Source organism: Hylaeus volcanicus, unplaced genomic scaffold, assembly GCF_026283585.1.
Source record: "Hylaeus volcanicus isolate JK05 unplaced genomic scaffold, UHH_iyHylVolc1.0_haploid 12277___fragment_4___debris, whole genome shotgun sequence".
NCBI classification, from domain to species: Eukaryota; Metazoa; Arthropoda; class Insecta; order Hymenoptera; family Colletidae; genus Hylaeus; species Hylaeus volcanicus.
In genome coordinates this window covers 1-15,113 of record NW_026531633.1, presented here as the reverse complement: position 1 = coordinate 15,113, position 15,113 = coordinate 1, and the positions used below count along the sequence as shown (strand labels likewise).

The window sequence follows — 15,113 nt, the reverse complement described above, 5'->3', positions numbered from 1 at the left end:
GCTTTTAGGGCTCTCACTTTCATTGATGATATTAATTTATATGCATCCTCTCCGAATGTATCTATTTCGTTTTGTATCCTATTCCTAAAATTTTCTCGCTGTACATTATAAAACACACAATCAAAAAGTACATAGTTAATAAACTCTTCGTCGATGCCGCAGTCACACATACCATTCGCGATATAGTTTTTCCTCCCAAGAGACTCTCTTAAATTCAATCAAGTCAATCTTTAACATTTTTGAACCACGGGTTGAAGCCCCTGACGGTAGACCTGTTCCATACTTTTTGGAAAAAATTCCTCCCTTTATTACATCCTGTTCCTTCACAATGTATTACGAATTTGTCCCATGTATCTTTTTTAATCTTATTGAAAATTTCCCCTGCCGGGATTTTGAGATCAGGGTCAGGAACTAATTCTGTTGCTTCTTTTGCAACCCTATCCGCTATTTCATTTCCAGTCACTCCTTTATGACCTGATACCCATCCCAATATTATTACATTCTTATCATTCATAGCCGAGACCTCTCTGACAAACTCAGTAATCCAGGGGTTGATTTCTTTAATGTAGCCCATGTAGTTATTAAAAATATTGTCTATTGTTCTTACCGCCGAAAGAGAGTCTGTTAAAATTAGAGTATTTGGTTTATCGTTACCTTTGGATTCGTTCAGAGCTTTTACTATCGCTATGATTTCTGCTGTGAATATCGTCGATTCAGGGAAAATTGAAATTGATTTTCTTTTGAATTGTCTATCCTCTAGTTCTATTACTGCTGCTCCGTTGGCTGGTTTTTCTACCATTTTGGACCCATCAGTAAAGTAGACGGCCGTAAGATTTAAATTCAGGTTGTATCTTTCTAAAAATGCATTTACCATTTGAGCCGGTGGAATTGTAAAAGGGATAAAAAATGTGGAACGCTTCACGATTTTGCGTATCATCCTTGCGCAGAGGCCATGCTAATCTTCTCTGTATCGTTCCAATTTTAGTATATGTACTGCCGAGGCAAGTACTCTTTCGGTGCGTTTCGAAATTCTGGTGGATTTTGCATTTGGGTATCATTCTCTTTATTATCAAAAAACTCATTCATTGCTTCGTGACGCAATAAGCGGAACATTTTTTTGTTACTACAGTAAAATCTTATACGAACAAATTTGTATAACGATAAATACACAGAAACCATCCCCACTACAGACCACTAATACCAGCTACGGCTCCTTGATGTTGTCCCTGCTAATCTAAATCTAATTTCACTTTAAACTGTACACTTTACACTTTACACTTTTGCACTTGTCACTTGTGAACTTTATACTTTACACTTTGCACTTTTTATATCTAAGGATCTTATTACAAGTTCGCAGCCATTAGCTCTCGATATTATTCGCGACGAAAAATTGTTCGTCACGAATAATACCGATTACCAGGTCTCACCATGTGGAGGTTGCTGCGACTGGAGACCCGGAGATAGAAGGAATCAAACTTCCTTCGATCTCCCTCTACATACAGTATACACACATAGATGCATATTCTACGTAGAGTCGACGAGCTTAATACTAAGTACGAAACCGTGGAAATCAAAGAAAACAAAGTCCCTTTGATTTCCAAAGTCCAAGTCTGACTCTGCCAAATAATTATTTGAACTAAGAGGAGTGAAGCTAAATCGCGCCACGACGCGACCATGAAACTGGACTTACAGAGTCAGTCCCGTTTCCTCTGGTGGGTCTGATTCGAGAGAAAGACAGACGATAAACGTCTCCGTCAGTACTCTACTCCCTGCATACCTGCTGCCGAGGGCCCAAATCCGAGCTTACAGTGTACGACGTAGGTAGCACCGCGTCGGGTTGCCCTGCCCTGGCGACACCAGCTATGTCTGACGGTCGTAGGGTCCGAAACGGAGTTCTACTCTCTGCACAACGTCAGGAGTCCAGGACACGACTTGCACCGTCTTACGGCTCTTTTGAACTGCGCTGCGCCGGGAGCCTGGACTTGGCCTGATGCGTACAGAGAGTAGAAGATTCCTCGGAGGCGTCGATTGACCCTCTCTCAAATCAAACCCACTAGAGGACGGCAACCGATGTCCGCTAGTCACATGGTTGGTCACTACACTTATTACATGAAGCAATAGTGACCGAAGTGGAGCACGATGTTACGAGCCCAATATGGACTTACGAACAAACAAAACAAGTTGATTAATAATTATTTGGTAGAGGAGACACTCGTACACGCAACCTTAAAACTAACCAAACCAAACTAAGATACCAAGGGAAACTACAAATAGGAGGGACGCGAGACGCGGACGCGCGATCGCGCGATCTATATCGAACGAAAGATCAACGAAGAATGAGCTCTCACCCCTCGTGTACCTGTGTCGGTCGAGGGGTCGTGGCTCGCTTGTGCCCCTCGAAGTAGAGAAGGGGAAGGACAAACATTGTTTGCCAAACAACAACCGCGTGACATGACGTGACAGGTCGATTCGAAGGCTCGTTGGATCCATCCACAAAAGAATTTATGAAACATTAATACCACAGCATAATCATATTCCCCGTCATTGTTTAAATAATAAGTATTGTTAATAATTAATTTAACTATTGTCAGAAATTAATATTTAGTTGGTGCAATCAAAAGATATTAAAATATGGACAAATTTCTCACGATTATTGTCCCGAATGAATACTTATTTTGGACCGTAATTGTTATTAATATTTAATCGAACACAGAAAGATACTGTATGTATCATAAATGTTTAATTATGCCGAATTAAGTTTTAATTGTTCCAATCAGTAGATATTAAAATATAGAAAAATATAAAACATTTTTTGGTTTAGGTGTAACACTCTGTTTAAATATATTGTAACATATATGTGTATGAATTGAATCTGGAACAAGCACTTGCGAAAAACAAAGTTAATGAGACCTCTGTCAGTGTCCAATGGAACTGCTGACGCCATCTACATGTCGAGTTACCAGGTATTGCTTCTTTAATCGCATACTCGTCTGGTACATCGTTACTACTATTATTACAACGTCCAAGATGACGTTGTTTTCAAGATCTTGCACCTGCTAATGTTTTGTTCAAAGATCGGTTAATACGATACACAGAGTAGAAAGTGTTTTCATATTTCAAACACTATTTCCGGAAACTAGTATAAAAATTCTCAATTTTCAGATAGAGGATATTACATGACCGACCGATGGACATAGGAATATAAAAGACAATCTTACAATTAGTTTATGGATGAGTAAAAGTAAAAATGAAATAAAACACAATCATAAAGCATGGAATCAAACAGAAATATGTGACATAAATTAAACATTTACATATATTTAATATTTATGTAACTGTATCGATATATGATAAAAAAGGTAAACAATAATGTGACGATATCTTCCATAAATTGCCTTGCTAACTTTGCATTAGAATTAAAATGGCGATCCTCCTTTTTTTAAATAGAAGGTAGTATTAACTTTTTAGCTCTTATAAAACTCAGTAATATTTCTTGGAATTTTTTTACTTCAGATTCCGTCCTCCTGATATTTAGTTAACACTCAAACTAATGTATTTTATTTTTATGTTTTTACAATAATCATTAATTAAATATTATATCATATATTTTGCAGAAAAAGAAACATTTGACAACTTTAACCTTGAATAAAGAGATAAGTGATAAGTGATAGGTTTTTCAAAAATAATAATGATCAAGACCAACAAGTATATTATGAGCCTTTATGCAGATGCAGAGTTTAATAAATAAAAAAGAAAAAACAAATATCCGCATAAATTATGCAAACAGATTAGAATGATGTTAACAAACTCGTGATGTCTATGTGGTTTGTTAAAGTCTGTGTCTCATGAATCTTGTGAATCACAGGAAAGTGGAATAAGCCTTAAATCAGATTTAAAAAAAGCAATGTAATTGCATCAGATTTATGTTGATATTACATTTCTATCTGGTTACGAAGCAATATTCTACACCGTGTTTACAATTTGCTAGATTTTTTAGAAGTGATTCATTTTTCGTTATTAGCACGATCAACAGGCTTCAATCTATTCAATTCTGGTTATGAATCATGGAAGTTCAAAGATAATACCGAACACTGAAAAGGTAGACCACGACTGGGGAGACCTACATTATCCACCATTGATCTTTAAAAGCTCATGGCTTTACTAGAAAAAGGTTGTTGACATTGATCAATAATACAACGATTCTTTAATATAAAAAGAAAAAAGAATATGTTCACGTTTTGAAGATTATTCCAGTGAAAAAGAATCTTACCGTTTTAAACAATAATTTTGAATTAGAATGGATAAAGATAAACAGACTGTTCCGTTTTGCCCCTGTGACGTCACACTAATAGTGCGGGAGGCAGCGAAGATTTCTTCAAGTCATTTGATGAAAGCTGAAATTTCTAAAGATGAGGTCCCATGTATGTAAGTTCGGGCATGGAGCACGAACAACGTCCACTTGAAAGTGTCAACTCGTCGCGGAGGACGGTCTGATGGACCCAGGCGAGCTGGCACAACGAGCCGCGAACACCTAAACGAGCACGGAATCCCGAAAAAGGCCACGATGAAGGATACGATGAAAAATAAAGAATTCGATTTAATCAAAAACTGATGAGTCGATCGCTCGTTTGACCCCAGACCCTTGAGCGAACCCAAGTAGGCAGGCGCCTAGGGTCTCGGTGAAAAGAAGTATTGGGGGTCTCGCTTCGAACCACTCGAAAGGGTCGATTTTTTTTAGCGTTCGATCCAGGCTCGCGTGGAATAGTCCCCGTGCTCGCGAGCCTAGACCATGGGCAGAGACCCAAACGCTCGTAAAATCGACCCTTTCAAGTGGTTCCAACCGTTCGTCGTCGCATTTAGCGACCTTTTGCTCGCTAGTAGGAACGTGTTTTCGAACAAAATCTGGCGAGCACGGACAATTTATTACTCGAACACGAGCATCACATAGATGGGACCTCACCTTAAGGGACCCCCCAAGAAATGATCTTATCCGCGTCGCGCGGGGCACAGTCCCGGTACAATGGATACCAGGGGGTCCCCAAGTCGCGGAATTACAGCAAAGTCATATTCTCGGCCATTGCTTGAACAAATATTGTACTTATTACTTAAACAATGATGGGGAATATGATTTTGCTATGATATTAATGTTTCACGAATTATTTTCTCGATGGATACAACGAGCCTTCGAAGCAACATGTCACGACATGTCACGCGGTTGTTGTTCGACCTTCCCCTTCTCTACTTCCAGAGGCACAAGCGAGCCACGGCCGCCGCCCAAACAAATATGCGAAGGGTGAGAGCTCATTCTTCGACGATCCTTCGGTCGGTATGAATCTCGCGATCGCGCATCCGCGTTTCTTGTCCTTCCTATTTTTCCTTGTTCCTTAGTTTGCTTGGTATTGCTTATGGGTACCTTAGTTTAGTTTGCTTAGTTTTAAAGCATGGATGTACGACAGTCTGTTCTCTACCAAACAATTATTAATCAACTTCTTTTGTTTGTTCGTAGGTCCATATTGGACTCGCAACTCCGTTCACCACTTCGGTCACTATTACTTCATGTGATAAGTGTAGTGGCCAACTGTGTAACTGGACAGAAAGGTCGACTGCCGTCCTCCTGGTGGATCTGATTCGAGAGGAAGACATCGGCTCCTCTGGATCAGTTCTCTACTCCCTGTATCACGTTTAGCCCAAGGCTCCCGGCGCAGTGCAGTAAGTCCAAAGCGCAGTGAGACGGGTGCAAGTCGTGTCCTATAGTGGCTCCCAACGGGGTGCAGGGTGTGGAGGACTGGTTCGGAGGCGTCGGTCGTCTTCCTCTAGAGTCAGACTTAGACTTTGGAAATCAAAGGGACTTTGTTTTCTTTGATTTCCACGGTTTTGTACTTAGTATTAAGCTCGTCGACTCTATGTAGAGTATGCATCTATGTATGTATACTCTACATAGAGGGAGATCGAAGGAAGTTTGATTCCTTCTATCTCCGGGTCTCCAGTCGCAGCAACCTCCACGTGGTGAGACCTGGTAATCGATATTATTCGTGACGAACAAATCTTCGTCGCGAGTAATATCGAGCTAATGGCTGCGAACAAATAATAAGATCTTTAGATATAAAAACTGTAAAGTGTAAAGTGAGACTAGATTTAGATTAGCAGGGACAACACCGCGAACCCGTGGCTGGTACTAGCTCGTAAAAGAACAAAGTATCCAATCTACAATTAGTTTTCAGAAAAATTCATTTTTATAAATTATGTATCAACATTAATATATTTTTATTGCCTTAATTAAGTTGAAGAAAAATTGACGTCCAAATGCGGCGTTTTTAAGGTGAGAGAATAATAAAAATTGAACTTCATACAGATGTAATTATTGTACATACTTAACTAATTTCCAGATAATCCTGGAATCAACTTCAAATTGCTATGAAAAACGTAAAAGAGAATCGATAGTAAGTTTAAAAAAATTTATTAATAAATAGTGAACAGTATCGTAATGATACTTTGTTATTATGCTACAAATTCATTACGTATACTTAAACTGTATAAACGGATAACCGCGTATGTGTACATAATTGCGTGAAATTATATTGTATAAATTATACTTACCTAAACAATAATAGATAAACATATAACTATGATCCACAAAGGAAGATAATGTTATGTATATAGTATAGACACATTGTAATTGTCAAACTTTAAAGCATACGCAATTTTGTTTGACCAATTCGTAAGAAATAATTTCTAGTTTAGAGAAAAAATTGTATTTTACAAAACGTAAAAAACAACAGTCACTTTGTTTTCTCTATTTTCGATGTGAGTGTCTTGAACGATGATGTTTTAGTGACGTAGTACTTGCACTACCGGGGGGCGATCGTCATCCAATTAATTCAAGGCGAGATACCGCGCTACGCACAGCATTTCGTAAAGATTGCTCAGCACTGCCGTTTAGTAACGATTCAAGCCTCTCCACGTAATTATCGATATTTTGTAACGTTGCGCCATCATGTGTGCCTAAAAATATATATGTAATGTTTACCATTGAAAATGCAACAAAAAAATATGAATAACGCAATATCTTGTTTTATATGTATATTCAACCTGGGAGAGACACTGTGGCAAAACAACCAGCTAATTGTGAACGAAGGGAATCTAAATGACGTTGCAGAGCTTGATTTGTCGTGCGTTGTTGATTTGTTTCAGACTCCAGACGATTTACAGCTGCGTACAAGCTATCTACGTGTCGTTGAAGAACAGCGTTTTGTGCCTCGTAGTCTGATGTAGCTTTTCTCAGTTGCCTTAGTTCCGCTTCACATGCTGAGTACATACGAGTACATTATACAGACACATCAAATAAATGTTAAAATAATACACTATGTATGATGAATTTGTTAAATATTTTTATAACTTTGTTTTTTCTTCAACTTTTAATTTTTTTTCTACTTTTAATATGCAATAGTTCAAGTTAACACTACATACGTATAAAATTAATTTATTACTCATTAATATAAAGTACACAATTACCTTTATTATGATCCAAGAATTCTTCTGTAAAAATAGGAATATCAAAGCCTGTAAAATCATTATCTTTTTCTTGTTGGATATCCTAATAAAAAAAGAAACATTTTAGAATGATGATAACGATAACTTAATCTGTTCTATATGTATAAGAATCAAATACCATACATTTTGCTCAGAATTTACGTCAGTTCCATTTCTTTCCTTTTTAGTCTCCTGCTGCTTCTCCAAGGACTGTTTTTCATTAAATAAACGGTATGCTTCCGTTTGTTTATAATCGCTAAATTCACGATTATAACGTTCTTTGTCTTGTTCCGCTGCATCTAAATATTGCTGTTTCTGATCAGCGGGCAATGTACTCCACTCCGATGCGAGTAATTTTGTGATTTCAGCAAATGTCAGCGTTGGATTTTCACCCCTGACTTTTTCTCGTCGGTCGTTTAAAAACCTACGTCATTTTATTAACAAGTATTTTTTAAGAGAAAATATAAGTGTTGAATGTTCCAGAAGATTACAAAACTCAATGTTTCGTTCTATATATTTTTCAGGATATCTGTAAAATACTTTACAGAAGAAAGAATGAAAAATATTTATAATTATAAGATTAATTAGTACATTTCTTTTTTTACGATTACAAGTACTTATCATTCTTCCATCTCTGGACTCCTGACGAGGCTCTGAAGTATATATAATATTGAAACATTGAGTTCTGAAATAATATAGCCTTTTGGCCAAATTACGATAAAATATTGGAGCAAACAGTTGAACAATTATATTTTTCCAAAGCACTGTAATCGGTAAATATATAATAAGACGAAGACCAGTTGTATATTTTTCAAACATAATTGTTCTTTTTTATAACTTTCTTAGTTATTTAAAGACATACCTAAAATAACCTGTAAGTGGTTGCTTTGGAGCAGTAGCATCCCTTGGAGCTTTTTTGCGCTTCTTGGATCTGTTAGTTGTACCAGTAGTATTACTTCCAACCCCAGAAGTTGCATTATTTTTTTTAACTCCGTTGTCACACACAGAATCTGGTGCTTTATCCTCTATACTACCAGGTGATTTATCTAATAAATGAATCATCATTCTTTTAAACATATAAATAACTAAATATTATTATACAGTCAGGCCTTGATAAGTTGAAATACATTTTAAGTTACAGGGATATCTGTTTTGTGAAGACTTTCAACATAAGGTCTAACTGTAGATTCGTAGATTAATGTAATTCAATTACTGGTATGATCTTCGGTTTCTCCATTAAAAGTTGGTTGTTCTGGCCCACCATTGCTTTCAGGCACATCGATGATTGGTGCACTTTCACTCATCTTTAATAATGTATACTTTTATTTTGCTGCAAGGTTTTACTGATATTAACTAAGACTCATAACTGATTCATTAAGTTCAAAACAATAGATAGACACTATTGCCTGTAAGGTTATATAGAATTCAATATCATTTCACGACAAGTATAAACGAAACTAATTCTCGCATCACTTAATACTAACCGTAATCAATATATTTTTAATGATTTTAACGCATAGATTCATGTAATGATAATCTATTAGGTTAAGCAATGAATATGTTAACAACAATACTTCCAACCGAATGCACCTAATCGCTGTACTAAATCATAACTGCTATTAAACTGTAACGTGTATTGTACGAGTACAAATGAATTGTTTATAACAGAAATAACACGTATTGACGAAAACACATAATCATTACATTTAGTTGGCATAAACACTAAAGCAGACTTTTCATGGGGAGCTTTCAAATGACGCTAATTCAAAGTTGATCATTTTACCACTGAACTAAAACCCTATAAAATTCCTAGATGAAAGAAGTGGCTTTTCATCCAATGAAAAGAGGCGACTTGTCGTGACGTTTAGTGATGTTGGCGACGCGACAGAGCACAATGAGTGCATTCAGAAAGTCCACCAAGCAAAGAGTCGTATTAATTATGCGTTTATAAAAAATACAGAATAATTGATTAAAATGTATCAGTGGCGGCATCTTACGGAAATATTGGGAACTATTTTCATTACAAACTTCGGAATTTTTCCAACGATGGCGCCTATGGTATTAAAACCCGCTCACGGAGCGGCTTAGTGAGCGGTGACATTTTTGGATGCACCCAATCACAATCTAAGTTACCTTTAAAGTACTTTAAACGCAGTCCAACATTTAGCACATTTATTTCGTATTGTTGCAACAAAATGTTTAATTTCATGTGGTTCGAATAATAGACGAAAACTAACAACATAACATGGAAGTAACTGATAATTCCATTATTCTCCAAAATAATAGCAGGTAAATCGTTTCACACAGTTTGTTAAAATCAATGTGATTTTAAGTTGGGTTGACCGGCATTTAAGAGGTAGAAATTTACTTTAAATATGAATGAAATAAGAGTATTATACAAATTTATTTGTTTAATATTTATTTGTATAAACTTAATTCATGTTTTTATATAATTTTTATGTAACTTTGTATATTTGAGAATTTTTACAATGTAACGATCGAATAATAAAACAATTCTTTTCTAGCATAACAGTGGCAGATTCAGTGTGGAAATTTATTAACAGCCCTATAATTGCAATCTTCTCTGACTTAAAAAATGCAACCGCAGAACAAATGCTTCGTTCCCTTTTGGAATCGATACTTAAAGGTTCAGCAACTTTAATTACAGTTTTAGTTCCACCATATAGTAATGGAATTCAAAACGAAACGTTACAAAGTCAATATGCTGGTAAAAATATGAAACAATAAATATAACTTCTAATTCACTTTGTTTAGTTGTATTTTATAATTTTCTATTATATTGTATTTACAGCTTTTACTACTTGGTTATTTGGTACAATGTTTTATATAATTGGAGACCCTCTAAGCAATGATATTTTAATTAACAGTATAGAAATACAAGCCTGTATGCTTAGAATATTATCCAGACATCATGTCACAATGTTTGAAACTATTAGCATTGAGTACATGAATATTCTTCAAGGTATGTAATTGTAATAGTACTCGAGTTTCAAAATTTAATGATATTAAACATTTCAGAAATATCAGAATTCTACAAAATGAAAGAAGATCAAGATGAAATTGTATTAACTAAATTTAAAACAGAAAGAAATATCATAGAAAATTTAGATCTGCAAGCATTTCCTGTTACAATCAAGTATTCAGATATACCGCTAGTACAAGTATCAATATTAAAAGTAACTTTTTATTTTTATATTTTATCTTTATGCTTAAGGACATTTTTTGGTTTGGAATTAAAAATACAAAAAAATTTTTTCTATGTAGATATTTATACATTTTCATGCTTTAGCACTTCTTTAAGTGTTTCAGATTGGAAGACCCTCTTGATAGTACTCTATTAAACTTTATATCTATTTTTTTAGATTGTAACAAAGACAGGAGTCTCGGTCTGGAATGAGAAAGCAATTTCAGGCACTATATTGAAAACAATTACTGTATCTGTTCCAAATGTAAAGTTTATGGCATTAAGTCTTAGCGTAAAATTAATGGAATCTTCCTTAATTAATAAACAGGTAAGCATACAATAATTGCATATTGAAATACAAATATATTAGAAATGACACTTTTATTTTAAGGAACTTGAACATTTAATTCTTTATGCCATTGAGATTGTTAAAATAATTTCTACATGGGTAGATTCGAATGAAGTATCAGCAAATGAGTTACATTCATTTGTAGATATGCTTACTCAATTTATTCGAACATCGCCAGTATGTCCAAATTCTATTGAATTATGCTTTCAAGTCATTGACCTTATTGTTTATGAATTAACACGTAAGTAAACTAGAATATGAATACCTTCAATATTTTTTTTATAACAAATTATAAATTGAAAATTAATGTTTAGGTTACAATAATAATCCTGAGAGCATAACGATACTGAAAGAAGTAGTATGTAACAAAATTAAACAGTATTTTATAAAGGAACCAAGAATCTGTAGTTTATCCGAAGCGAAAAAGTTTATCTCATATTTTGAACATTGTCCAGTTTGTATCAATTAAACTACTTAATTTATCTAATTAATATATAGATAATATGAAAGGTAATAATATTAAATATTTTCAGGACTTTATTATGATTTTTATTCAATATATTTTCACCGATATTAAGCATACTGCTAGTACAAATAATTTAATTGGTGATGTCTGTGAATCATGGAATTTATTGAGAAACGAATTAATAACTGTGACACGAGAAAGAAAGTTTGAAAGAACTATGCATATTTTGCGAACTTCGCATATTTTACAGTCTTGGTTGAAGGAATTAAAGTTGCAATTTAATTTGTACACGACTGATTTAGATGATGTTTTAAAGATACTTTTGGAAACCATAAATTCTGGACAATACCAGCAAAAGAAAAATATTTTTGAATGTTTCATTTATATGATGGCGCACGATGAATCAAATAAAGATTTAATTCAAAAACTTTTAATTTTACCATTTACTCAGCATATTGAAATTCCTCAAGGAATAATAAATAATCATGTGAAAGAAGCTGCTAGATCTCTTGATATTGCAACAATGTTAAAGTGCCTTGAAGTTCTTTGCGAATTTGGTAATGGAATGGAGCGACTTAAATTGTTAAATACTTGCATATTAAATTCTAAAACTGAATTAGCTGTGGGAGCACTACTGTAAGTACATTATTTTTGAAAATTTATATAAGTTCATATAAATAAAACAATTTATAGGAGTAGCGTTCTACTTCTGAAGAACAATCAAATAAAATTGGTCGATATGTCAAAATATATTCTTCAAACTGCATTAAATTCAAAAGAAGAAAAAGTTCATGAAGTGCTAGTGATTGTGTTGGGAAAAATCAGTTGTTATTTGTCAGGACATGCAGACTTTATAAGGTAATTTTAAATGATTGATTAATCCACTTGTATAACGAACAGATATTGAGTAAAATATTTTTCCTAACAGAGAATTAAATAATACAAAGTGGACGATACACTGCAAATGTTGTACAGACAGTTGTGCAAGTAATTCTAATGTATATCATGTCTCTGAAGAATACGATTACCTCCTCAGCCAATGTTTTAGTTTGTTATCTTCAAAATGCGTATCAGTGCGTTTACGTATTTCTGAAAATATTCTCTCTTTTTCGAATCACATAAAATCGTTTAATGACAATGAAATAGCAAAAATATGGTGTTCGTACATAGAAGATGAAAATTCTGTGATTCGTTCTAATATTGCTGAAGCAATAAAAGAAATATTAAACAATAAAATAAATATTGTGGCAAAATCTCTGGCATACGTAGAAAATGATGTACCTACCTTTTTAGATGAATTTGTAGATTTACTAATTAATACTATAGCAAGTGCTCTTATGAAAGCTCTAAAAAATTCCAATCATGCTTTACACGATACTTTGCTTATTACAGCTAGAAACTGTACAAGGTAAGATAAATATGTAATATTATTTAGCTTCTGTAAATATATATATTATTAATATTTTATTAATTAAATTATTAATATTTTATTTTCAGTATTCCATTATACATAATGGAGAGACCAATTTTGAATATATTTCTCATTTCTATATTATATTCAACATCATCTCCAGCAGCAGTAGCGTACGCTACAACCGCGTATCACGACTTTGCTAAATTCTTAAATGTTTCTCCTAAAGCATTATACGTTCGGTATAAGAAAGACTTTATTAAGGTAAATAAATAATTTTACTAAAATTAAAATGAATGATAAAATTGTATTTTCGAGTAATACATGCATTTGATTTATTTTAGCTCATAATGCAGTGTGCAGTCCAAAATTTTATAAATTGTTCCTACAACATGGCCACATCGATACACCGTGTTGCAAAGTGTATTGGATACGAGGGTTCGCGTCAATTGTTGCGTAAAGATGGCCATTATGCAATCTGTTTCTTGCTTTCCTTCATTGTTAATATGCCGAATGCAAAAGCTCTTTTGAGTGATATAGCTGAATTGATCAGTATGGATGAGAAACAAATGTTGAAAGAATATTTTCCTGTATGTATTTAAAATACAAATCTAGTCGATTTTGTATTACACTTGTTTAGTAATAATTCATATGATTTTTTGCAGTATATTTGCAGTTACGCATTTCTAAACATGCCTCTAGCAGCTGCTATAGAATGTTTACGATTAGTCTCCAAACTTGCTCACACGAATTTATCGCTTCTGACAAGACAATCATTTATGGTAAGAAAAATAAGCTTACAAGCATGACTGCATCATTAAAATTCAATATTAATATCGTCTACAAATGTGATTATTAGGATATTTTTGAAGAGCTGATGTTATATTTTCACGAATCTCCGGAAAAGATAGTTGGGTTATTAAAAATTATATCCGACTACGATACTACTACAGAAAAAAATTTTATTACAAGAAAAGGAATTGTACGTTTGTATATTTACCAGCGTGTATTAATAAAAGAAATACTGAATTTAACATAAGTATAATATGTATTTGTATTATTTATAGAAATCTTATTTGAATTTACGATTGCACGGTATATTAGTTAACTTTGATATAAAACTTGGATCTAAATCGGATGAACATACACAGCAATCTGCGCTTGCTTCGTTAGCTGCATTAATGCGATATATGGGAGCAGAGTATTTAACACCGTTAAGGTATAAAATTCTAGCAACGTTACGAACGTCGCTTGGGTTTAAAAGGCCAGGATTTGGACTTCTCGTATGCGATGCATGGAATGCATTTATTCATAAGTATGTTAAAACACAAAAGGAAATACGTTATTAAGCCTAAAATTGTGTAACTGTTCTTGTTTTAATGTTTCAGCATAGCTATCGCAGAACTTGGGCCTTTATTGCCTACTATATGCGTATCATTGATAACATTATTAAAAATATATCCAGAAAAAGTGATTGCAATGTTAAAGTTCCTTATCATCGAGTGCAATGAAGAAAATTCTAATCACATTGCAGAATTGTTTTTTATAGACGACATAGACGTTCCTGGTGACATTTCAAATATAATTAAAGCGCGAATTTTGCAGGCCAGGTATGCAAAATATAATCTTTATGTTGCACGTTATCCAATTAATAGTTCGCCTTTTACTTTGCCCTGTGCTAACAACTATGCATTGTATGGATTCTAGGCCCAAAGGTTTCGAAGCAAATTTAAAGTTGTGGCTTAAACGAGTTACTCATGAAACGGATGAAGTACGAATTAGGGCTCTGATATATTTGCAAAAATTTCTGGCAGAACACCGAAGCCAACTGAACGAAATGATTCTAAGCGAAACAGATATCCATCCACTGATCGTTGATGTATGTTTCTCCTTTAAAGTAATAAATGTAGGTATTAATTATGTATTAATCAGTATCAATTTTGTAGCTACTGGATACGTTATTAATTGGATGTCACCATACAGATGAATGTATCCGTTTATTGTATGGAGAATGTTTAGGAGAATTGGGTGCTATCGAGCCAAGTCTTCTACCCCGGAGAATTATTGCCCGAGGTATATATTAAATTAGTTTCAACTTATTACTTTACCGTTTATACGTTGTACATATTAACATTCTTTTGACATTCCAGAT

The 15,113-nt window shown here is 34.1% G+C and overlaps 2 protein-coding genes and 1 non-coding gene across 4 annotated transcripts; 1 reads left to right on the top strand and 2 right to left on the bottom strand.

The window, feature by feature from the left end:
• Positions 1–902: 902 nt before the first annotated feature.
• On the bottom strand, positions 903–1,009 carry LOC128882207 (U6 spliceosomal RNA). The gene has a single exon (XR_008458310.1). It is a non-coding gene; the product is annotated as a U6 spliceosomal RNA (small nuclear RNA).
• A 5,432-nt stretch (positions 1,010–6,441) lies between these two features.
• LOC128882205 (high mobility group protein 20A) lies at positions 6,442–9,414 on the bottom strand. Of its 2 annotated transcripts, none has more exons than XM_054133799.1 (7): positions 9,015–9,414; positions 8,744–8,860; positions 8,393–8,576; positions 7,675–7,954; positions 7,513–7,594; positions 7,090–7,305; positions 6,442–7,002 (listed from the first exon to the last, which is right to left on the bottom strand). In XM_054133799.1, the coding sequence occupies exons 2-7, from the start codon at positions 8,832–8,834 to the stop codon at positions 6,866–6,868; spliced, it is 990 nt and encodes a 329-aa protein (XP_053989774.1). In that variant the 5' UTR covers positions 8,835–8,860; positions 9,015–9,414; the 3' UTR covers positions 6,442–6,865. The 2 variants fall into 2 exon arrangements, with proteins under 2 accessions (XP_053989774.1, XP_053989773.1); XM_054133798.1 differs by having other exon boundaries at positions 8,744–8,936; positions 9,015–9,413.
• A 270-nt stretch (positions 9,415–9,684) lies between these two features.
• On the top strand, positions 9,685–15,034 carry LOC128882206 (uncharacterized; the record flags this gene model as incomplete). Its single annotated transcript, XM_054133800.1, has 18 exons — positions 9,685–9,819; positions 10,056–10,258; positions 10,343–10,513; positions 10,570–10,727; positions 10,914–11,063; positions 11,127–11,325; positions 11,399–11,538; positions 11,618–12,186; positions 12,244–12,408; positions 12,479–12,958; positions 13,048–13,225; positions 13,306–13,551; positions 13,627–13,743; positions 13,821–13,943; positions 14,029–14,276; positions 14,350–14,571; positions 14,669–14,840; positions 14,908–15,034. Coding segments are annotated over exons 1-18 (3,712 nt in total), but the record flags the coding sequence as incomplete, so codon positions are not given.
• Positions 15,035–15,113: the final 79 nt, after the last annotated feature.

Coding starts and splice junctions, on each gene's coding strand:
- LOC128882205 (XM_054133799.1), bottom strand. CDS start 8,834: ATGAGTGAAAGTGCACCAATCATCGATGTGCCTGAAAGCAATGGTGGG. Junction 7,955..8,392: donor CCACTTACAGGTTATTTTAG/GTATGTCTTTAA, acceptor AAAATGACGTAG/GTTTTTAAACGACCGACGAG. Junction 7,595..7,674: donor ACGTAAATTCTGAGCAAAAT/GTATGGTATTTG, acceptor TTTTTTTATTAG/GATATCCAACAAGAAAAAGA.